This window comes from Amia ocellicauda, chromosome 22, assembly GCF_036373705.1.
Source record: "Amia ocellicauda isolate fAmiCal2 chromosome 22, fAmiCal2.hap1, whole genome shotgun sequence".
Lineage (NCBI taxonomy): Eukaryota > Metazoa > Chordata > Actinopteri > Amiiformes > Amiidae > Amia > Amia ocellicauda.
The window spans coordinates 5,459,722-5,484,685 of NC_089871.1; the positions used below are offsets into that span (position 1 = coordinate 5,459,722).

Genomic DNA, 24,964 nt, shown 5'->3' on the forward strand with positions numbered 1-24,964 from the left:
TGCTCCGACTCTCACATTCCTGCCTGTTTGAAAAGTATTTTTCACCGCCACACCCAACGGGCTGCATACTTGCCCGCACTAATGAAAATATACAACAAGACTTGCCTGCAGTTTTGCGCCTATACGTTCAACAATACTTGAATTATTTATGATCATGATTTATTTATATTTTTTGGGGGTGATGCCTTGGCTGGATCTGACTCACATCTGTGTATTTAAACTGCAGATGTCATAAACAGAATTATACAATTAGTAATACAATTGCATTGTCAATTTATCGGCAACTGTAACACACAAAAGGCCAGTGAAGCATTGGGTTTGGAGGAAGCGAGGAGACGCTGGCGGCGGCCGAGCAGAGCTGCCGATCTGGGTTTACAGCGACACATTTTAATGAGTTCACTTTCACTGTGAATCTGGCAAGTCATAAAGAGACACGTTTTTCAAGAAGGAAACTGTTAAAATCGCCAGAGCAGATGGCGCATGTTTTTAGTTCTCGGAAAACAACTGCGGTCTCACTGAGCTCTTCTTGTTAACTGGGAGACGGGTCCCTTCTTGCTGGTGGGTCTTACTCGCCTCTCTCCCTTCTGTGCGACAGTCTCGGGCACGGTCTACAGAGTGGGCAAGGAGCTGAGCGCTGAGTAACGCCAGTCTGTTTCATGAATTCTTCCCTGCTTGCCATCTTTGTTCCTTTTCAAAGGCCATCGCCAATTTGTGCCGTGCGTCGCGAGCTTGAGACTGGCATCAGCCTCGGAGCACATCTTGGGTGACCAGCTTTGCAAGGGCTTGTGCTGGAAAAACATTCAACACACACACTAAACACCCTCAGGAGCCTGAAACTCAAGCTCAGAGAACCACCTAATAATCAAACGGGGAGCCACAAACATCAGAGTGCAGTTAGCAGAGAGATGTTTTATAGTTTTGCAGTGGTGGTGTCGGCCTACTGCTCTCAGCACTCTCTCCTCTACTCTAATTAGATGACCGCGTCTACGGCCTCACGCTGCCTGTAAACCTCGACTGTCCCGCTGAGAGGAAGACCCCCACGCCAGATGGTGTAGCATCTTGCCGGCAGCACTAGGCACCTGCCAGTGCGGTGCCAGACCAGGCTGGTGCCACAATTAAACAGTCCAGAAACCCGGGGGATTGTAAAGAAGTGTGTGTGTGTGTGTCAGGGGGCGGGTGGTGGTGGAGGTGAGGTCAGTCACCTGCATCGTTAGTGTCACTCTCTCACCCCCCTATGACTTCTCTAGCCTCTTACAGAGCGCATCTGATCTGAACTCCTCTTTTGTGTCTCTTCCCTGGGGAGAGAGGCCAGCTCACAGGAGCTCCAGTCACACCTGTGAGACTTCATTGTGCCCTGTAAGCAGTGCCCACAAGTGTCTGGATGGGCTGCTTTGTTTCACACGGCTTCGTGAATCGGTGCCGGGGTTTCCAGTTCCTAAGACAACACTGCAGCTTCACTGCGTTGCCGTTGCGTTCCTGAGGTTTTCCCATTGCTCCAGGAGATGCCCTCAATTTGGCTCTTCTCTCGCTCTCTTCCTCTCAGTCTTGGCAGCCGACCACCGCTTTACTGACCTTGCACATTTCAGGGCCTAACCACACTGGCTAGAGCGAGGCTTTTCTCTCCTAATGTCTTTACTTAAACATCTACAGGAGAAATTAGTTAGCTCGTGAATGAATCGCATGTAGGCCTGTCAGTAGTTGTGCCAGCTTCCCTTGTTTATTGTACAAGAGCCTTGACGATTAAAATAAACCCTCCTGCAGAGAGAGATGGGCCGTCGTGAAGCTCAAAACATTTTTAAAGTGATAAATAGTAGTGGCAGCTACTGGCAGCATCCCTTCATTTAGCTATTGATTTTCACTGGGCAGTTCATTCGTTTAGTTTAAATGGGGCAAAAAACATATTCTTTTCATGTGTTGGCAGATGTCTAGAGTATTATTTTAGTTTGTTTCCTTCTTTCCTTTAAATATTGAATTCCACTGTAGTATTGTTGTTGAAATACTTAATCTACACACACACACACAATCCTCTCCCCTGCCATGTTTTGGCTGAGAAGAAATGCTTTGTTTCTTTTTAAACTTCCAGAAAGGACATGGTTAAATCGGGACTTCTTCTCTGCCAGCCCATGCCATTGTAGCAGCCCGGCTTTTGGATTTGGGTGGTTTGTTATGGTGGGGAAGTAACCGGGCACAACGCTATATCCCTGCTGTATATTCTCTAAAACAGGACTTCAAAATCGGGCTACAGAGGCATTCAGAGCCTAGGCCAAGAGCTGCCCATAGTTTATTGTGGTCACGGGGGCAGATGGAGGTACTTACTGCAGTACAAAGCTGAGGCACCACAAACTCCGTTACCGTTGTAACACCATGTCCTTTGAGGATGGGCGAAGTACGGCGATGGCAAAGGAAATTGCAATGGGTGTGAAGCTCGGTTCAGGAAGCTGAAGCGCAATTCTTTTCTCCCCCCGTTTCCCTTCTCTGCTTACTGTTACCCTCTTCCCACTGCCTCCACTGTACAGCAGTTCCAGGCTATATTTTTGGCTTTGGAGCCCAAACATCTCAGCCAGCTCTGATCATTGCCTGATATTATCTTTGTGGAAAGAGGCTGCAGCTATTCAAAGATTAAACACTTTCTTCAGAATTATTCAAATGGATTTAGCCAGCTAACCCACACCAGTGCTTTGTGAAAGTGGCCCTACTTTGCTCCACTGAGCTGTGATCAATATATTTCATGCAGTTTATTCCCAGGACAGGAAAGTGATGCCTGGACACAGCTGGGGAAAATAAAGGGTGGTGTATGATTGTTTGTGAGGACATTTCATTGAACTGAACACATGTTTTTCCCAGGTTATCGATCTCCAGTCAGGGCCATTCGCTGCCAAAAGCTGACGTAACAGCTCTGTCGTATTATGTAAAATGAATCGTGTTTGTTTTCCTTCTCGCTTTAGAATTAAAAACTGTCTTCGAATTCAGAAACGTGATGCAAATGAGCCTCACAGCAGCGCTAATCTAGTTTGTGAAGCGCTTGTGTTGTCTTGCTATGAATTAAGCATTTTTGTTGCATTACATCAGCAACGTAATCCTCCAGGGCTCTCCCTGTTTTTATGAATCACAACAGCCAGTCCCTACGTAGGAGACATCCCCAACAATGGCGGTTTATGAGAAGCATTGGGAATGGCTGGAGGTACTTATTCTTATCAACCTTCGAGTGTAACTTCAGAGACAATATATTTTCGCACAATGAGAGACAATCAAGGCTCTCGTTAGCCACTGAGGGTTTATTTTTTCGCAACACTTCAACTTTTCCTTTTCACTTGACGTCCTACTCTCTGCTCCATTTCTGCAGATTTTGCATCCGGTGACAGCAGGGAAATTGGCTAACAAAAATATCTGTCTCCGTCACTTCTCTGCTTAATACTGGCTGTGTCCATTTAGTAAATTCATCAATCAACTCCTGATCTCAACCGGAGGACGGGAAACAAAGACAGGCCTTTGTGTTCGAATACAGTGGAATTCTTCCTAGTATAACATTACGGAAAATAATTGAACATGGCAGTAGATTCCCATAAAGACAGCTGATTGTGTATCCCAATATTATCGTTGCGCTGACAAAATGTGCATTCAAATCCCAAATACACAACTGGTTTGATTATATTCCTTTCTGAAAATATTCTTGAAGGCCGTAATCACACCAGTCATTCGGCACCTAGATATTATCCACAATTACTTAAACCCTGAGAAAAATGTATTAAAATGCGTTTGGCCATCACTGCACTAACACATTTGCATAACTGGAAGAATGCTATGCCCTCAAACACCTTTCTATGAACCCTTTGACAGCTGTTAACTACAATATGAAATTATCAGGTTGTCAGCAATATATGCAAAGTAAATAGACAAGACTGAAATATTAACCTAATTCTCAGATAACGTTCCAGGATGTTGTGTTGAATCAGGGCAGAAAGATGAATCGTGGCCATCTCTCTCTGCCAAGGCTATTTTTTGCCAAAGCCGAGAGAGGAACCACAAAGATTCAGTCCGTCATTCAGTGGCATACTTAAATTGAAATTAAATATTTCTTGTAGCCACAGCTTTTGATTCCACACATGCATTGCATTGTGCTTCTCCTAAGCAGCTTCTACCGCTTGCAGCTTAGGTAAACAAAACACAAAAAGCAGATGTATTATTCATGAGGCCTGCTGCAGAATGACACATGTGCCAGTGTGGACAATACTTGGTCATGAACCGTCACTCTGGATCTGTCATGATCCTCCAAAAGACGACCCTTCGACTCGGAGCCAAGCTTGTCAGAGACGGAGAGCCACAGACGGAGGAGCCGAGTCTCACGCTGCTTGGAGAGCATGCAGTTTAAGGGCAGACCTACTTTACGGTCCCAAAAGGGAAGTCTAAGTCTCCCGGCTCGGTTTCTATTTCTGAAAACGCACCGCTCGATGTAGGACACCGTGGTCAAGGCTGGGGCGAAGAGAAATGATGATTCTAGCAACCAGAGGAATGCTGTAGATACCAGACACTCGAAAGCTAGGTTAGGGTAGATTGAATCCTGTGAAAAGATCATGTGTGAGTTAGTTTAAAGACGTACTCTTTGATTAAGCTTGACTTTGTAATAATGTTCAATTCTGATGTGATGCAGGCCAGCCACAGGACTGGAGCAGACACTGTGGCATGTTTTGTCCGTTTCTTTAATAAAAGGATATATTTTAAATGCTGGAAAAGGGAGGGGGAACCACGTTTCCCTTACCCAGTGCAAGCCCTGCCTCGCCTGGGGAAGCTTGGTCACACTGCCTGCAAAAGCACGACCACAAAAATGCACGGCTGCAGCTTACAGAGCTCTGCCCGGGCTCCCCCGAAGTTGGCCGTTTCTGTGATTTACTGTCTTCACAGGACGTGTCTTCTTGTTTGTTTGTCTGTCCTCTTCTCTGTCTATATTTTACATTTGTGGTCATCCACCACTTTGCTGAGTCAGTTTTCATCCTAGCAGAATGAAAACTTTCTCTTTAAAAATGTGACAGTCCACAGTTCAACATCAACAACTGCTTTACAGTTCTCTTGCTTTTGTTTTTGTGTTTTTTTAGAAGAGGAGAACGAAATGAGTTTAACAGCAGATTAACAGGGCTGTTTGTCCGCACACTAAGAAGTCCTGCAGTGTTTTCTTGGGGTTTTACAGCCGCTTGATCCCTCGCTTCGGTGGTACAGCTTTCCCATAAGCCTCCCCTCTGAAGACTAGAAAGTACTGTCAGCTCTCGTTCAGTCACGGCAAGTTGTGACACACTCGCTTCCATCTATCTCAGGAGGCTTGCCATCACGTTGCTGGTCCTACAGCTGTTCTTGTTATTGTGTTACATCACACATGCAAGCAATACTCCGGCAACATGACTCATGCATATTCATGAGATGTAGCCAGTGTAGCCAAAGGGTAGCTTACATCACCAAACCCCAGCCTGCAGTGTATGAATATTTCATACGTAAAACAGTTCCCAATTTAGCGCATCAATAATTAATTTCACATTATCCGCCTGTCTTGAATATGTCATTAATCGAGTGTAACACGGTGAGAGCGTGTAGTCAGGTGGCTTTCAAACGTATGTTAAAGCACACATATGACTCATCTGATAACTTGATTGACTGGAATAAAATGAACGCATTGGTCGCAGAGTTCTGACCTACAGATTCCGATAAAACCTGCAGAGCTGCGGCCCGTGAAGGTTGTATAATATAAATAGGACGTCCCTGGGTGAAAGCGACCAAAGAGAAATGAGAAAACCCATTATGTTGCCCTTGAGTTGCTCAATATTGGGATTCTGGTTGCGGCTATTTTTTTATTTATATTTATATAGCGCCTTTGACCAAGAAAAATGTCTGCGTTCTGTCAGGACACGAGCGCCTTCGAGAGATTCCCCTGGATGGTTTGACCCGTAAATAACCGGTGAAGCTATAATTAGGAGAAAAACAAAATATGGGATCAAAGCATAATGACAAGGCCACAACGTGCGACTGGAATACCGATGAGAATGACAGCGGCTCGATTACACCCAGCATGCCCAGACTTACGATAACACTGGAAATCAAAGAGCCACTACTGTGGACTTAATCTGAAGAGCAAAAATCGTCCACATCTCCTGCCTCGATTCGTGTAGCAGAGCCACCCGGTGCCATTATTATTGTATTTATTCATTCATGAAAGATGTCACCAGGTGCTTATCAGCAAAGTGTGTGGGATTCTCTTATGATGTTCATAAAAACGCCAGCAGCATAATTACACAGACGTACGCACCATTTCATTAGTGATCATAATTGGTTGTCATTATGATTTTATATTCCTCATCCACTTCTTTAATTATTCAGACACCATATGTTTTCCCTCTACTCGAGGAAAAACAAAAAAGCCTATTATTTGACCCGTTGAAATTAGAGAAACATGGCAGATTTGATTATTGCTCAGTAGGACTGCAGTTCTCTCGCTTAAACGCAGATCTCGTCACCTGATTGATCTCTTTTTCTCTGTTGTGGGAACACGAATAATCAATATGATCCTAAACCACCAGTGACGTTCTGTTTGGAAAGAGGGAATTGAGCTTTTAACCAAGGCATGTCACGGAGCAGAGAGAGAAACAGGGAGCTGGTCTCTTCCACGGCCTCCCCAGGACTGAGGAAGCCAATACTCTTGTGTCTCAATCTCAGTTTAGCACCAGCAGGTTATGGCCAGGAATGTGTCACGTTAAGAGGGTGTATAAAGACAACAATCCCAGAGTCCAGCTGAGCAGACCCTTCCCCCTCCTCGTCTCTGCTGATCATGCTGCATTAGTCTGAGCTGGGTAATTATGGGGGCATGGCATGCAGGTCTGTCTCTCAGTCTGTCCGTGGGCAGACGCGGCCGCACAGCTGTCTCTGTGCAGACCCCTGCCTCTCCTCTGACCTTGTGTTCAGCGCAGGGCAGCCAAACACATCTCCACGAAAAATGGAGCAGGAAAAGACGTGATAAGAAATTGGTGTTTTATTCTCATTTACTCGCAGGATTTTGGAGAGTATTTTCCGTGGTTGTAATAGATTTGTTTTACTGACAAAAGATGGAATACATCTGCCAGTATTGATATTATAATTAGGGTGAGTGTTTTAGACACAGGCTCTGTTAATACTATAGCCTTCCATTTGAATTAAGTTCTCTATTCGCACATTGCACGGCCTGTCCCTGCTCACACCTCATCGCTTTCGATTTTTGGTTTCAAAAGCCGTATTCGCCCTTATTTTCAGATGCTGTCATCTTCCTCCTCGTTCTTTCCCCAGGTCCTCTAATGAATGGATTTTCTCTCCTATTGTGGGATTTATTCTGTCCTACTCTATGAAATATCTATACGTTTATAACTTCATAAAGCAAACAAACCAACAAATATGCCCTGTTGAATTTTTTGAAGCAATTTCTCAGCCGGAGAATAAAAAATAAAATAAACTGAAGAGAGAAATAAACAGGGAAATAAAGTGGATGAGAAATTGAATCTAAAGAAAGAGAGGGACCCATCAGGCACAGAGTGATTGAAGATGCAGTGGTTGAAGATTATACTTTTACGGCACTGTAAAAAGTAGGAAGAAAAAGCTAAAGATGCTTTCTTAGAAAATAATTGCATGGGGAAAAAATGCATTAAGGTAACTTATAGAAACCTTTTTACTGTGTATTCCTCTCTACGTACAATGTATATATGACCTTGCATGGGTTCCTATGAAAGTAGAGCGTCCTTGCTTCTGTTCATAAAGCTCTTCATTACCTCACGACTTCAGTATCTCTCCAGATCTTGCACGTTACATCCGTTGGGAGCCTCTGCTTTCTAATTACAATGAACTTGACTTCACTCACGATACACCTTCACCTTGTATCAACACTGGGATCAGTCTCTCCATTGTGTCCGCATGTTCCATGGTGGTTATTGTGCTCTGAGGGAAATCTTATCAGCCTGTGTGTGCGATCAGAAGGGTGGTAGAGAATTTAACAGCAAGCGCAGTATTTCACTGTTGCCCTGCCTGCTTCTCCCTATTGTAGCCCTCACCGCAAGAACAAACTGCCCTGTGTGAGGAATGCCACTATTTACTTAAAGACTTCCATGTAGTTCTTATAGTGTATGTGGTTTCTCGTGATTCAAGAAATGGGTGCTTTCCATCCCAAATCGAATCCTGATTCCACCGCTCCAAAGACCTTGTGCATCTGATGGTGTCACACAGTCTCTAACAGGTGACAAAGTAATACACCAAATAGAAACCTCGCCTGCTTCCCTTTCTGTGCCTTTTAAATGACTATACTTATTTGTTTCCCTGGGAGACATCATGCTTCTCGAAAAACTATGAAGCTTTAGGTGTGAATGTGTTATGAAGTTGCATCACCTCACCTCAGGTTGTGTACACCTACAAGACATACCTGGAGACTTGTATCACATCGCCAATCACATCTCATTAACTAAGAGGTTGGCATTTCATAAAACAGGCGCAGATTCGGGATAAACACAACTAGACTGTTGTTAGACTTTGGGTATAGAAGAAAAGGCCAACCACTGTGTATTATTGGGAGTAATAAAAGGCTTTGAGCTAATGGGAATCAATATTGTCAAATTTTCATTACGGACTTTGTATCTCCTTAGGCTCTCATGAGAGAAAAGTAAACACTGAAGTAATCCCGAGTCTAAGCTTCCAAGTTGTGTGTGGATTTAATCTGTTCTGGCCACTCTAGCCTAGTATCTCCAGCAAGAAACAGACATCAGATTCAGTAAAACAAAGGAAGACGATGGAAGGTTCGGCGATCTTAAACCATCTCTCTTTGATTCCACAATAAAAATAACATTGTGTATAGACTACCTGTCAGTTCTACTGTCTTGGGCAATGTTTTTTATTTGTTTGTTTGTTTTATTTCTGCCTTGTCTGATTTAATGCGGTTATCTCTGGAGACCTGATGTTTTCCTAAAGACTACCGGTGCCGCACCTGATACAACGATCAGAGAATGCTTCCAAACATTACACCTCGATCCTAATCTGGGCACATTAGAGACGATCCAAACAGGAGGAGAGCTTGTTCCACGCAGCGTATATATATAAAACCTGACATCAGCAGTGCATCAGCTGCTCTGGGAAGATGCATTAAAACTGCATTGGGGGTATGTCGAGTTCTGTAGCTGGAAGGTTATTGGTTTGAATCCAGACGACGCCCTTTGACCTTCAGAGTGTGGGGCTGCTAGTTTGTGGTCTTAAAACATTTATATGTAGTGAGGGAGTAAGACTACAAATTCCATTGCTTCTTTTTGTTTTGGTGACGGGGTCCTGCAGGGCAGAAGGTTATCAGGGGGGCAGCAATCCCCTGGGCCACCCCCTTGGAAAAGAAAACGAACACAAACTCCCAGACAACACTGTCTCTTTAGTCCTCCTTCAGGACAACAAGCAACAACTGGAGGGGAACTGAAGTAGGGGATTTGCAATGGAAACCTGGCCCGACAGCAGATGATCAGACTTGGATTTTTAAAACGCCAATTAACCAATCCAGTCCTGTATTGGATTAGAACTAGGAGCCTGCTGTCTGGTTGTTATAAAGGCTCCGTTTTGTGGTCAAGGACCTGGATATTGCGGTCATCTAATGTGGCGATCTCTGAAGTGAAAATGAAGTGTCCGCAATTAAAGCAAAGAAGAAATAAATACATAATCTAGGACGGCCATTTATTTATGACAATCTGTAATCTCTTTCGAAAGTCTGCATACTTCTGAGAGTCGGGAACGAGTGGGTTTTTCGTTATCTCCAGTTTATTAAGTCCTCTCGAGATTTGCAAATCCTGTTTGGGAGGCTTCCCCAAATCCATTTTCTTTTTTTATGAGGGGCTTTAAATCCTCTCTCCTCATCTGAATGCATCAGTCGCCCTCAAGGCACCGGGAAGATACTGCAATGGGGGAGTGGGCTAATCCGAATACTATAGCATGCGGCATAGTGTATGTGTGACAGATAAGATATACATCAATGAAACCACACAACCATACACGCACACAAATGTTCATTAATTCTGAGAGGCTATCGAACCTGCGCTGGCTTACGCTGCACAACCTTGAGAAAGCACAGAATAACCTTAAACTGGCTGCTACCACTGCTGTGATTAATACCAGGACATGCGTACTTGCTCTGCCTGTATCTGCCCGCAAAGGTATTCGCCGGGCTGGAATGCATGAGAGACAGCAGGTATTGTTGACTCAGGAGAAGAAACTTGGATGTCTTTTCTTTTCCTTTCTTTTTTCTTTTTTTTCTAGAACCTGACAGACTGTGAAGTCTCCCGGTTTGACAAGTTCTACCGGTCGTGTTGAACCACGGTGTCACTGATTTGAAACTGCTCTGCTGATGTGTGCTGCTGGGCCTTTGCCGTTTGTAAACTCATCCTCTCAGCCGGGGGGCTACTCTAATAGGTTTCTTTTATCTTTCCCCTCCTCCTGTCATTTGCTCACAACACACAACAAACAAAATCCACAATTACAGCCCTGCAAACACCTATGAGCTTTTTGTCCGGCGGTTTCATTCCGCCGGCAGAGATGAGTCACCCGACACCACAAGTAATCCAAAAGCAAACGGTGTCTGGCAAAGACAGACAGACAAAAGCGCTTCTTTGACCAAACACAGCGTTTTGGGGGGCAGCTCCATGCAATCCTGACCATTTCCTGTTTGAACACGCTAATGCACACACAGGTGACGATATATAAAGATCCAATGCAAAATAAATGCACACCGTTTGATAAAACAACTTTCAGAAACACATTTAAAAATAACAGATTTGGTTTTATATGTTATACAAGTTCATCCTGACAAAACAAACCAAAACACTGGATCCTCGCCGAACAGACCGCACAAAATATATCCTTATATCACATTACACACTAGTCTCACTGGCTTTTTTGTTGTATTCAGTGCTTACATATGCTGACCTATATTATATTTAACATCCCCGTCATTCTGAGATTTTAACAATGCGCCAGGCCGTTCTTAAAATGTTTTTCTTGTAGGGACACACAAAAATATCCCCCGACCGCTGTCACATGTATTTTAGTTTGGTTGTTGTGGGGCAGCAGTTATTAATTCTTAATCCTAGCCCCACCAACCAAACATCAACATGTAAAAAAAGGCCATAGAACAGGATAGGAAAAACAGACTATTATTGCTAAAGCTACATTTTCTGAAACATAATGAACAAGCTAATGTGCGAGGGGTAGGACCGGCAGGGTGGTGGTTGCCAAGGCAAGAGTGAGGTTAGCACAATAATTGCTGGAGGGACCACATGAAAGACATTTGGGAGGGAAGAGGTTACCTCTAATTCCAATGGTTCCTATGATGGAGCCGATTGGCTCGCTCGAAGTCTGAATAAAAACACAGAACCAGTACTGAATGTGCACAAAACTGGGAGTGGTGAAAAAAATCTTTTGGCGGAATCTGCTGTCCATTCAAGGAGGAGAAAGAAAGTATATTTATCGGAGTCTTTAAAACAAGGGATGAGGAAAGTGTGTGGTATACTCTGAATTACACAGTGCAGTTAGAGTGCAAATAAGGAGAGTTAATTAGGCCTCTTGCTCTTTATTGCTTTGTTAAGAGTAAGGCTGTGTTTTAGAAGTTTTTTTTATTTTTATTTAATTTTTTATTGGCTTCAAACGTTTGACATGAGGTTAGGCTTGTAATCTCATTCTGTTCCCACTTCAAGTATTTGATTATAGTATTGCTCGTATCCAGTTCGTTTTGTGCGGAAGCCAGTGCTCAGTATGGGAACTTGTTTTCCAAGCAGATTTTTTAAATTAAAAAAACAATAAATGAAAGCTATAAAGCCGGGACAAAGACAAATGAAAACGGAGGAAGTGTAATAAATTCAATTGCTGGTGGAGATTTCGTTTTTGTGTGTATTTAATTTTTCTTCACTGGAGTCTTGAAACGAGTGTAAGAAGCTGTAAAAGCCTGCAATGGCTGACTGACGCCTACTTGGGCTACAGTAACCTCAGAGTGGGGGTCTTGTGGTCAATCGGTGGCAGGGCACAGCTTTGACACTTCAGCTCTCTGCGTTTTGATAGTTGTCAATATTTATTTCTGTATTCATTTCTGTAGGTCTTTCTCAAAGAGACTCTCACCGGCCTATAAAAGCTGTTGAATAAATGATAAAAGACTTGGGATGAGATTTTGCGAAAGAAGTCACTCTGTGGAAATAAGCTAATAAATAAAAGCTATAGGCGGCAACACGTTTGGGGGATGTGGAGCAAGCTGGGCTCTAGGGTTGTAGGAGTGACAGTGATGCAGCAGCCGCGCCGCAGTGGAGATTCAATAAATGCCGAGCTCCCACCCGGCACAAAAGCCCCGGCCGGAGAGGGTCAGAGGGGAGGAGAATACAGAGGACATGCTCGCCTGGATTCCACACAGCAATTGCCCTAATTGAGGGGTTTTATTTTTGCATTCTTCCTTTGTTTCAAACACATCTTTAGTCAGACCTGCTCTGGGGAGGCAGCCATTTACACCGTATTCAAAATGATTAGTCGCTGAGTTGGTTTGCATTTGTTTGGCACACGCCTTCTTGCAAATAAGACTAATTTTGCATCTTTTTCCTATATTATATATATATATATATATATATATATTTCTTTATTTGTCATCCTGCATTGCTGTAAACTCACACCTCCTGGTGCATTTCCAGTGCGAGGCCAACACTACCCTCATACCCAGCTGTACTGTTGAATCTTTGCAATTAACCTCTTAACTAATCTTTAAAGAAAAAAAGGACATTGATGGCTGGATTCGGCTGATCTTTTCAAGTAGTTCCAGATTAGTGCTAATTAATTAACCTGCCTTAAAAATGGTCTTTGGTCACGATTAAGCAGAGGGACTGTATATATTAAATAACGGCTCCATCTGCCCCATAGTTTGACCCGACCTAATCCAGTCTGAACTATAAGGGACATATGCATTTGGACTGTCTGCAAATGGATGCTCGGCTAATATATTCGCCCAGTCTGAGGTTTAAAATGGTTTACAAGGGCCAAGCAGGATGGATGGACATAGGTGGGGACTTTTTAAAACCAAGTGCTCCAATCTCCAATGTGTTTTTGTAGTTTATCATTCTTTTTTGCCATTGTAATCACAAATACTTAATAATTCTGACTTCTAGGAAACCAACTCAAAACAAATTGTGGGCAGCATCGAAAAAATAATGAACTGAAATTCTTGCTAGCCTAATGACTGATTTTGAGAATGTATGACTATGATTAGATCTGGGAAGTTCCTCTTGTTAACTTCTGAACCGAGGTTTGAAAACCCTTACAGTGCTCATTTTTACCTGACTAGGCTCTGTGAAAGCTAAACCATCCAACAACATATTTTAAATCACATAACCGCTCCCCCCCCTCCACCCATGTGTGATTGTGTGTGTTGCTCGTTTTGCTATGGTGATCACTAATACTTCTATTAATCATTTTGACTCGGAGGAAAAAGACCAAGAACAAATTGTGGGAACAGCATCAACGCTACTGATGAACCGAAACTCGTGAGAATGTCCATCTATGAGCAGATTCCGGGAAAACTTCACTTTTTACAATTTGTCGAATGCTGCCTGGAATAAATTGTCATGTCACTTAGTGAATACGCTAGAATCTGAAAAACCTCGACATTGAGAGAATCACTTAGTTTACCGGCACATCTGAATGGTTTGCTCTTGTCCTAAAATATTCCTCTGCTCTTATATTCTTGTCTGGGGGTTCAGTAAGAGATACTCTAATCAAATCACTATTTACACAAATCACTTCTCTTGCATTTTTCTCCGATTCACCTTTAAAAAAAATCTGAAGCTGTTTGCCCCTCGGGTCTGTGGTGGAACAGACAGCAAACATTCAAACCAGTCCGCATCTCTAAGGGGACACAAACAGCTAGAAGGAACACAGAAGACCAAGCATGTCCTTGATTGGCAGAACCCAGAGTTATTTCCGATGCCAATTAATTATTTCCTTTAACTGCTAATAAAGAGCTTTGAAGTCGTCACCCAGAGGAATGCAATGGAGAGGAGTGGAGGAGCCTCCAGCCCAACCCTACCCTGGGAACAATGCCCAGGTGTCAGTGTATTGTGCGACACCGGTGCACACAGCATACAGATGCCACCCCGTGTGCCTGACAGGGTGACAGCCTGCGTGGGGGGGGGGAACGAACATAATGATGTCCATGGCCACCCATGCCTTAGGCGAGAGAGGCAAGAAAAAAAGTTTCCCAAACTGATTTCAGTCGCATTACTGTCATCTCTTGCCACTGCAGATGCAATCAGGGCAGCCACTTCAAAGCCAGAGTTGACGTTTTTTTCTTGATTCTTTAAGCGCAGACAACCTACCAAATATTTAATCTCCGTGCCTCCCGTCGAACTCTGGCGGCTGCACCCACTGTAGTCCCTTCAAAACACATGGCGGAGCGTGTGTAGGTCTTCACGTGGGCCACAGACTTTTCCCGAGCGCCTAAAAACGGTTTCCCACAGGCTGTATTTACAGGGAAATTACAACTTCACCGCGTTCTCCTCCACAGATCTATTTCAATTAAGCAGGGATCGGCCTGCAATTACAGAACTCTGCTCCCCCCTCACTGAAAAAAACTGATTGAAAACACATTTTTTGGTGGAGATCTTTATTTTTATTCAGGGCAGAATGGAGAGAGAGTGTATTTTTGTTTTTCCCTAACATGCTTGTCTCCAAATTCATTTTGATGCAGGCGACACTCAGAAGGGCTGTAATTAAACACTTGCCAGGAAGTGACCCGTTCCAACTAGGCTAATGAGGCTCAGGTGTACTCGCGTGCTTTCCAGACATTTTGGGATTGTGGGTAGTTTGCACCATTCACATCAGAACCAAATAGAAGAACTAAGAAGTTATCAGTTCTCCACATATTACTCTTTGCTCTTCTATGCCGTAGACTTTTCTATTCTTAAATATATAGTTTAGGATTCCAAATCATCAGATATGATTTTATATCAGTTGCAACAAATACAGTGTATTAGCATTGTGAGTGTGTTGGTTATGCTTTTATGAGTGAAAGGGCACAGTACCGGGTTTCTTGGAGCAGTTTAAATAGTTTGTTACAGCGCCTTCATGGCAAATTAGGGATTTGCTAACAGAAATGGTGCATCGAGGGTTTGCATTATGGATTTCCAAAAGACTTGACTTTACAATCTTCTCCAGGCATTTCTCCGATGTCTTTGTTTTATGAATTAATGCATCTTTGTTTGCAATGCGGTCCTCCTTTTGGAGTGCAAATGTAGCCAGCAGTTACTACCTGTGTCATGATAGTTATCTTGTGTATTGGCATTAAAAGATCCATTAATTCTGCTTGTATTTTAGAGGCTTTGATCTGATACAAACACATCTCTGTGCTATGTAGGCCACCTTTTAGTTGCAGCTCTTTAGGTGATAAAAATAGCTTGTTTAAATATGGTTATTTCATTAAAACTTTTTGTGTGTGTCTTCTTTTTTTAATAAAGATAATATCAACTGCAGTCATACCCCACTACCTGTTTTTGTATGAATCTGCAGCTTCTTACTAGTTACAACAGTTTTAAATAATAGATGGCAGATGCTCCCTGTGTCTGGAATTTGCAATTCGACCCTCCAAGCCCTGGAAGTGCCGCTGCCCTCTCCTTAGAAGACTCTTTAAAAAATGCTCAATTTCAGGACGGCGCAGCGGCGGTCTATGGTGCTGCCCACAGGATTCAGAAGCACCGTCCTGGAACATCTTGTCTGGCGCGTGTCACTGGGGACATGGGCTGCCGCCACCAGATAAATCTCCTGACAGCCAGCTGATTGGAGCCCCACAGCCGTGTCTGCTCTCCGAAAGCCAAGGGGGAGCCCAGGGAGTCTTGCCTTCTCTGTGGCATAAACAGACCTTTCTATTTCCTCTCCAGCACGCTGCCATTGTGCCACTCCACAAAGCGAGGAAGAAAGTGTTTCAGCGTCTGAAACAGCTCCCGTTTAAGCTGCTATAAAGGAGAAGGGTGCTATATAATACCACACAATAGCTAAAGCCCCTTTCAGAGAAGATGTAATTACCTCTAAACCTCGCGCACAGAGGACACGGCCTGCCTGCTTTGTACCCATCGAAATGCAAAAAAATGACACAACGCACTCTCCTGGTTTAGCCTTGAAGCTGCACTCTTTGTGAACTGCTGACTGGGCATAAGGCTGCCGTGGACAGCGCTGCATCAGTTGCCGGAGCCTCCCTCCACAGCTGCAGGTCTCAGGCTTGTGCATGCATAATGTATTAGCGCACCAGAAGGCGCAAGGTGGATCTGTAGACTCACAGCTCTCTAAGACAGCCCTCAGTCCCCTGCATGCATCTGCCTTTTCCCCGATCACAACTGTGGATGTGGGAAGGGAATGGGATGGTGAATAGGTCTTGCTTTCCAGTTGTGCCACTATCATGTGGATTTGAAATCTATCAGTCGTGCCCGATGAGAAGCCGCTATTATGCATACGTGTGAAAATAACTGATTTGGGAATGAGGGGGGGTTGCGGTTCAGTTTAACAGTTAAAGATTGTGGACTGCAGTACAAATCATATCCCACACTGCTGAGGGAGATTCCTGAGACAATATCCTACTAGCATTTGTAAACAGTCCTATGGCGCTTTTTTTTTTTTTAAAGACTGCATGCTACCTAGTCACTGGATCTTAGACAGACTGCTGAACAGTTTGTAGGTGAGGAGGTTTAGACCAATTTGTCAGACCTCCTACGCCCATCTCCTCCACCCATCTTCACAAACAGAGAGGTCACAACCTATGAAGCCTGAAAAACATGTCTTGTGTGTTTCTTTTTATATTTACTGAAGACAGACAGGGATATGGATTGTGACATGTTCTAGTCATGTCAAAAACATGGGCCAGATTCCTTGCATTGGTTTCTCTACCCAGCAGTTATTGAACATGCATCTCAGTGGAGACGCACAGGAGAGCGCAAGAAACTGGCCTCCTTGTGAGATGTAACCATATTTATGGAAGTTTCCTCCTTCCTTACAACCACACCATCTTCCTCTGTCCATCCTGCCAGTTTGGTTGTTTAAATTGATGTAATGAGCACACCGACACTGTATACTCTCTCAGCATGCATAATATGCGTTTTCAAACTGCGCTGGAGACCAACTCAATATTAAGACGCTGTCATCCTGTACAATCCTCCCCCCTTTCAGTTCTCTGTAGTAAGCGTCAAGATGCATCATGCAAATCCACGTCTCTCTTTGCTGGTGAAGGAGTATAAATCCCTACAACACTGCGGCACCGATTCAATGCGGACACGGAGTCGCGCAGCTGGAAACGTATGCGCAGCAAAACACGGGATCCTGTTGCAGCTCTCAGTCCTATGCAGTATAGAGAGTAGGGGTGGATTGCATTTACTGTGCATGTGTACTGATGCAGTGATAGCAACTTCCATTTTGCTCCGTGGGGGCTCTCCGTACAATTATAGTAAATAGAGCAGACACGCCTGACATGGACAATAACTGGCGTTTTAGTCAATTATATCACCGGTTATACATTTTCCCCCAACCATTTAATTCCAGCATATAGGATCATGCACAAGCCAACTGAATTATATATTCTGCCTGAAAATATTAGATTTTATATGGATCTCAACAGTGCTAGTATTAGTAACTCTATTTCGTTATATCTCTTACTGTGCAGCCCTGTACACATGTTGGGGCTTTTGTTAAATAAGACCTGCCCATGATTCAGTCCTCATCTCTTCTTTTTCTCTAAGACGGACCTTGGCAAAGATGAACCACAGATGAAGTGGACGGGAAAGTGGCAACTCGGTTTGAATCCGAAATAAGGTATTCACTGTTTTTAAACACACTGGACTCCGAATTAGTGTGACACCTGGTCCATAGGCTGCTGTAGCTCCAATCTATAACACTGCCGTTTAAATGTTTCTCTTAATAATCCGTGGGGGACTGCTGTTGCGCATAATTATCACAATTCAAATCCCATTACCCAGCGTGAATGATAAAGGATGTTACCATGGTTGTCAGAAGAACTTTTTCGACAGGCTTATCAAAAAATAAAATAATGGTGAAGTGCATTTGAGTTTCTATGGAAACCTAGCTGCCCCGACCCCCTGAGCCAATGCGGAGAAATGAGGCGACCCCCAAGGACAGACGTGACACAATTACACTATATTACCAGTACAGTAGGGTCACAATCCATATTCAGTTACAGTGGCAACATGTATCTGACCCCAATGAAGGTGGTATTAATATCTCCTCGCTTTCTCGCCCTTAATCCCGGACCATAGAAAGGGTTTACTGTGTTTACTGATATTTATAACCTGGGTAATTGGCATTTTTATATAGACTACAGAAATGCAATGCGAGGAGAGTGTGGGCGGCTCGGTTCTCATATAGCCCGTCTCTCCTGCACATGTGCCTGTTGTTTCTATTATTATTATTATTATTATTATTATTATTATTATTATTATTATTATTATTATTATTAATGAATAGATTGTGTCTGCTTTGGATGGTTTCTTGGGAAATATTGTCTGCAGAAAACGGAATGCTGCTGTTGGTTTGAATCCTACATGTTTTGTAAGATATTATGTATTTGCTATGTTGAACCATCACGGCTGTGCTGCAGATCTATGTGGTGTTCATTGAATATCCCAACTAGTCATGCTCTGCTACACATTGCTATTTAAAGTAAGCATGAATACTTTACAGCACAGTGCGGTGTGATTTTAGTGAACACGTCAATGACAGGTGTTATATTGAAACAACACATTTATAATAATAATAATAATAATAATAATAATAATAATAATAATAATAATAATAATAATGAAGTAGGTTGTTTACACCTAACTACAGATTTGTGTATCCTGAGCATGTGATTCCTCTTGTAATGTATGTTGCTTCTTTGTGAAAAGCTCAAATGTGAAAGAAAAGCAATACTGTCAATTGTTTTGTAATTGTTTTGCTTTCAAAGCGCACCAGCAGCCGGGCAATATCGGGAAACGTATTGGGTTTCAGCTGTTTTATTGATTAACAGTAATTTAAAGCCAAGCTCAATAGTGTATACACACAATAGTTTACAACAGCACAGCCAGGGGGGGGTGCAATGCTCAATGCTGTACCTGCCGGAGTCCTGTGTGAAACTGAGCACTGCCTAGCCGTTTTGAATATCATCTCTCTTTTTATAATAGTTCATTTATAATATGTGCATGCACAACACAACATGTCAGGGCTGAACTCAGATCTTCGACACGTTTGGGTTATGGACGCTGACTACACATCCCTTAAAAGTGTGGCAGAGGTAAAAGGAAATAAAGCCAAGCGGCGCATTGGTGGTGTCTGGGGAAAGTTGGCACAAACAAGACAGCCAAAGACGCGCACCTGCCCGACTCAGGTGCGGTTGCTCTGCGGGAGAGATACCGGGGAAATATAAGAAGAAATAAATCTCGGTCTTACCTGCCACGGTGTACCTGTCCATGTAATTGAGCACATTCCCAAAACTCAGGATCCCCGCAGCCGCCACGGGAGAGCGGCACCTCAGCAGCGCGGCGCGGAATTTCTGCCCGGGTTTGCAGGGATGGAGGTCGGGGCTGGACTTCAGTCCGGGGCTCATGCTGCCGGACAGTGTGTGGACCTCATCCGAGCTGCTGCAGCCCTCGATCTCACATCCATCGCTTTCCACGCACATGTCTGCACAGGACAAATCCAGCGAGAGAAGAGAAGGAGCCTCGCAGGCGACACGGACGAGAGACGACAATCCCCAGAGGAAAGCGCAGCGCGAAGGAGCGGGATCAAGGTGCTGCTGGTTTAAGATTGGGAAGGGGGCGGTCGTGGCTCATGCTTTGTCGGGCGATTGACAGTGAGTGTCGCTAGGGCTCCTCCAGGCTCCCTCTCCTCTCTGCCGGCTGTGTAAGAGAGGGTGTGAGTGAATGTGCGGCCGTGTAGCTCCTCCCTCCCAGCGCAAGCTGCACCTGATGTGTGCAGGGACTGCGGGGATCGCAACTGGAGAGCCGGTTTTCTGACTAACTGAGCTTCCCAACCAGATGAGCTGCCCGGTAGTGTGAAAAAAATGGGTTACCGGTTGGAATGACTGAAAACATTACAGCAAGGACCTGTCAGAATGGGCTACCAGCTGTTTTGCAACACTAATACTGTATTTTAACCCTTAAAAACCCGAGGTAGCTCATCCGGTCATCTATGTGTAAATAGCGACTTGGTCACTATGAAATAAGACCGACAACATCATTTTAAATGTACATAATTATCACCAGCAGATGTATGGGCGTTTTCACTGTGCATGCGTAATTGCGCTAGGTAGCCCAGCACCTGTGCAGAATGCAGAGCGCGGTGCGTAAAAATGCACCGAGTGGATCCGGGGTTCAGCTCCCCTTTAAAGAGGGGTTTCCGATCTCTCTCTCTCTCTCTCTCTCTCTCTCTCTCTCTCTCTCTCTCTCTACTTGTAAAAGTGAGTATGATGTTCAAGGATGAATGGCGGTGGGGGTTATTGTGTACTCGTGTAATGTAATGTAGCCGCACTGCATAAAGGCAAGGAAAAGAGAGTATGTTTTTTTTTTAATCAGTTTGTTATTTCATTTCATATCTGTCTGCTCCGTCACAGGAAAGACCCCCCCCCCTCCACACACACACACACACACACACACACACACACACACACACACACAATAAAAATAAATAAAGAATATGTATCATTTAAACACAAAAGGAGACATGATCTGAAATCAAAATAGGCTGTCCTCTGTCATGATTCAGCCACATCCACAGTCACGGTTCTATGAGAGCTCTGCTACGATTATTTTATTTCTCCCCCGAGTACCAGTATTCATAGACACTATTTTCTCTGCCTCTGTATTCACAGGAGGTGTTATTCATTTTGCCCGCTTTTGGACCTGATTCAAACACCTATACGGGTTGGACAACATGTCCCCTGTCCCCTCAGTGAATGTTCCGTTAAGTGCCCAGATCGTATCAACCCATCGCCACATCAAATTGGTTTATAAGGAGCTGTGGCATGAATAGCTCCGAGGGCACAGTTTGGATGCAAGCCAGAGTCTTAGGTGAGGGATTGGGAGCCGAGGGCTGCTATGAGGAGCAGCCCGGCACAGCAGGCGAGTCCACCAGGACTGCGGGGCATTCTTGGGTTTGGTGGCAATTGTTAGCCACCGGTTAGCATTGCTGTTCAATGCAAGACGCTGTGTGCCCAACATTGATCCACTGCAAGGCGTCCGTGGTTGTGAGCTGAGGTTCTCCTCCACGTGTAGACTAATAGAAAGCCATCAAAGTGAAGTGTGCGTATTTGTCCAAGACGCAATGGGTATACTTAAGGTTAAGTGGACTTAAGTGTTTAGTGGCCTAATTCGCCCGGTGCCAATGTAGCAGAGACTGCGATCTCTTCTGCTGTTTAGATTGTGTAAACAGGGATGCAGTGCAGGGTATAACCCACTGAGTGCACTGTGCGCACACTTCATTTGCTATCTGAACCATGTACACGCATTCATGACCACGGGAAAACAGTACAGTTTCTTTGTTTTGAATCCTTGTAGCAATCAATGTTCCGTGACCGTTACTGGTCACAGTGAATTTACTTGCATCTAGTACAATGCACGGGTTTATTTAGTTCCCCTTTTCTCTTTTAACGTGATAGATAAAAACGTAATGTTAGTGCTGTCAAAGGAAGCCTGTGTTTTTAAAACTAGATCTCTACCTAGAAGATCTAATGCAAAACACACAGTGGGACAATACAATCATTTGTATGACATGTTGAAATGAAGGTTCATCAATTGTGTAAATGCACATATTGTGTCTGCTATGAAAAGGTGACCCTTATATTGTTGTATGTCTAGGTAATTAGCACCGGCATACTAATTACTTGCCTAATTTTGTTTTAAGTCCACGCATTTACAAATGACCTCTTCAAACAATGACGTTACCACACGGTGACCTAACCACGCAAGTGTCTTACAGGAATGCATGTCATTTGGAACAGAATTCTTGTGTGTTACAAAAGTGCAACCTCATTTTTTGGCTCGAACAGTACAGGCCCACCCACTGATTATTTTACCACTATACTGTGTGTAAATTATAGCAAAAATGCTATTTTTAATGTCAAGGAACTGCGGCTCCCTCTCTCTTCTCATTGCTTCTTTGTGCAAAATAAATACATTCCTGTTATAGTTAAAACTCCAACCGAGTTTTGGTCCGTTTATTTTCCCAGGCGACGCATTTTAACTGATCTCTCTCTATTGTATTCGCACTTTAAAATCAGATTAAAGAAGTTCACAAATAAACAGACTCCAAAACAAACACTCAAGTCCCTGCACATATTCAAATATGACAATATGTGAGTCTCGATGCTTATCTTGGGTATTTCCTGATCTCTGTAGGTCTGTAGGTAGTCTATAAATAACTGACCCCCTAACAATGTGTTACTATTGCATTGTTTCAGCTGACAATGCACAGCTTTCTGGGGATGATTTGAACTGACACCACTGTATAAACTAAAAATGAAAAGCAAGAACGCGTTGTATTCCCTCCCTCTCTCTCTCTCTCTGCTTTAAAGTTTGCCTTGGGGAGTATAAGATTATGCTAATTCCTTGTTTGGACAATGAAACCCTTAAAGCATCGACAAGCAATTAAATACATCGCATTACTGTATGCCCAATTTGTGCACTACGTCTTGGGGGTGTATTAGTCATAAACATAAAAAAGTCGGAAAGTGTGCTGTGTAAAGCATGTGCTTATCGCATGGGCAGGCACTGTAAGTTGTATATAGAAAGAAGGAGGATTAGGCTTGAGGAAAAAAGTACAGTAGCAGTATTTTATTTGCTGCATTGCATTGGACAGGGCTGGCTCAGTGTCAGTATACTGTACATCAAATGCACTAACTCTAAGTGTTTAACTGTGTGTTTAACCATGTTTGCAAGTAACTTGAATTTCACAGGCCTGTCTTGCTCAACTGCAAGCCATCACCCAAACCCCCATCCCCACCTTGGATTCTGATTCCTGTGTGAATGGGTGATTGAATGATATTTTGCAGCCATCCCCGTTCTTTGAAAGGTGGGGATTCATTCCCTAGAAAATGAAAGAAACCCCCACACTGCTAGAGATGATGAGACAGGGGCTGGATGCTATGTTTCAAAGATGGCTATGGCTTGCAATTGCACGGTCAATAAAGACAGCCTTAGGCAGCGATACAGACGCCATCTCCCCTAACAAAGAGCAATCCCCATCTTCATTATAGAATATATATGCCGAGACTGATATGGATATTGATTTCCAGGCCTTTTGAAGTACCAGGTGCTGGAATCTATGTTGCAACTTGATTATGTGATCCTCCATCACTGCAGCCCTGACTGTGTTTTTTTAGTCTCTTGGCAGGCGCATAACTGCTTTGGAAACGGACTGGCACCACTTCCTGCCCAGTACAGCAGGTCAAACTGAAAGCCTAGAAACAGTGATTCAATTTCTATCTCTACTCTCCCAAGAAAATCAAACCAAGATTCAAGAACAATTATCTTCCAAGCGTGTTATCATGTGTGTTCCCAAAAGGGGTGCACCGGGGACAGATTTCAGCACTCTGGACAGAGCTTGTGGGTTCACCCCAGAATTGTTGAGCAGAGAGCGATTTCTTCCTCAGCTCTGAATGCTGCCCGTTGTTTAAAGGAAACATGAGCTACAGAGCAGTACATTTCTGTTCTTTAGTTTATTTATTTTTTTAATTCCAAGAAGCCAGAATGGGTTTTTTTTTCATATTAACTGCGAACATTAACCAATTAACATTGAAAGAATGTGAATGTTCTTGTCAAGCATCATTGACAAAAAGAAAAACTAAAAAAGAGCAATATCTAAAGGTGGAGTTCATGAAAGCGTGAAGTGAATTTAATATGGCTTTTTGACCCCACCCCCCCCCAACCTTCTTTATTAAATAAGACATCCATTGAGACAGCCTTGCACTTTCAACACTGAATGCATTCAGTTATAAGAGCGTTTAAGTCAACTCAGCCAGTCCAATAAACACCTTGTTTATTTTTGGCTTCTTTTCAAGTTCAGTTTGTTCCCGACATTATAGGTGGTGATATCTAACAACAAGCACTTCAGAGCTTTAAAACTGTGAAAGCGTTTATTCCTTGAGAAAAATACCTTCAAGTGAAATTAATGCATACAGTATTTTAAATTTAAATGAAAAACAACACCAATTGGAAATAGAATTGAACATAGATGAGGATACTTTGATATTGGTCCGTAGTTATTACAGTGGCACGGAAATGCTGATATAATTTTACACAATTATATGACATATTAAAAACGTATAAGTTGGTTAGTATACGTAGATTTTGATTTAATCCTATTTTCCATCAGAGATTCCTGTTAACATTCTGGATGTCAGAAGAAAACTACCCAGACAGAAATTCTAGGTTGAGCCAACATTGGACTCAAATTGGGAGTTTGGCTGGACCAACGTAGATAACTGATTTTGCTTATCAGGCCAACGTTGGTACTAAGTTGGCATTTGGTCATCATTCCTGGCCACTTGCCAAGCTAACCATAAACCAACGTTGGGCCAACTTAGATTGCTAAATATCATTGGGTTTCAAAGAACAAGGAGCCACAAGCATATCTGTAATGGGAAAACAAATAGACTGTGATGCAAAGACAAGGAATCAGGCGTACTTTAAATATAATTAACCAATGCTGATTCTTTGATATCAAACCGTGCGCATCTTAATTAATCCACTCGTTTCTGTGAAAGTGACACATGTTGGTGCCCCTCATTAAGAGATTACAACCACAATGAGACAGCCTACTATAAGCCTCGATACAATTATTAAAATCCTCACTTCATGTGTTCAACAGATTCCCGAAGAGAAGAAAAGGGTTCGTTTGAATTATTTCACAAGAAGTCAATACTCCATATAATATTTCTCTCTCT

The 24,964-nt window shown here is 43.3% G+C and overlaps 1 protein-coding gene across 4 annotated transcripts in view; it reads right to left on the reverse strand.

Moving 5' to 3' along the window:
- spns2 (SPNS lysolipid transporter 2, sphingosine-1-phosphate) overlaps positions 1-19,939 on the reverse strand; it is a 72,528-nt gene extending 52,589 nt beyond the window's left edge. For 2 of the 4 annotated variants that reach the window (XM_066695300.1, XM_066695301.1), the window contains exon 1: positions 19,474-19,939. In XM_066695300.1, the coding sequence (XP_066551397.1) occupies positions 19,474-19,705 (232 nt within the window). In that variant the 5' untranslated portion in view covers positions 19,706-19,939. The remainder of the gene's footprint in view (positions 1-19,473) is intronic. The other 2 variants (XM_066695302.1, XM_066695303.1) reach the window with 1 other exon arrangement.
- Between the last annotated feature and the right edge of the window lie 5,025 nt (positions 19,940-24,964).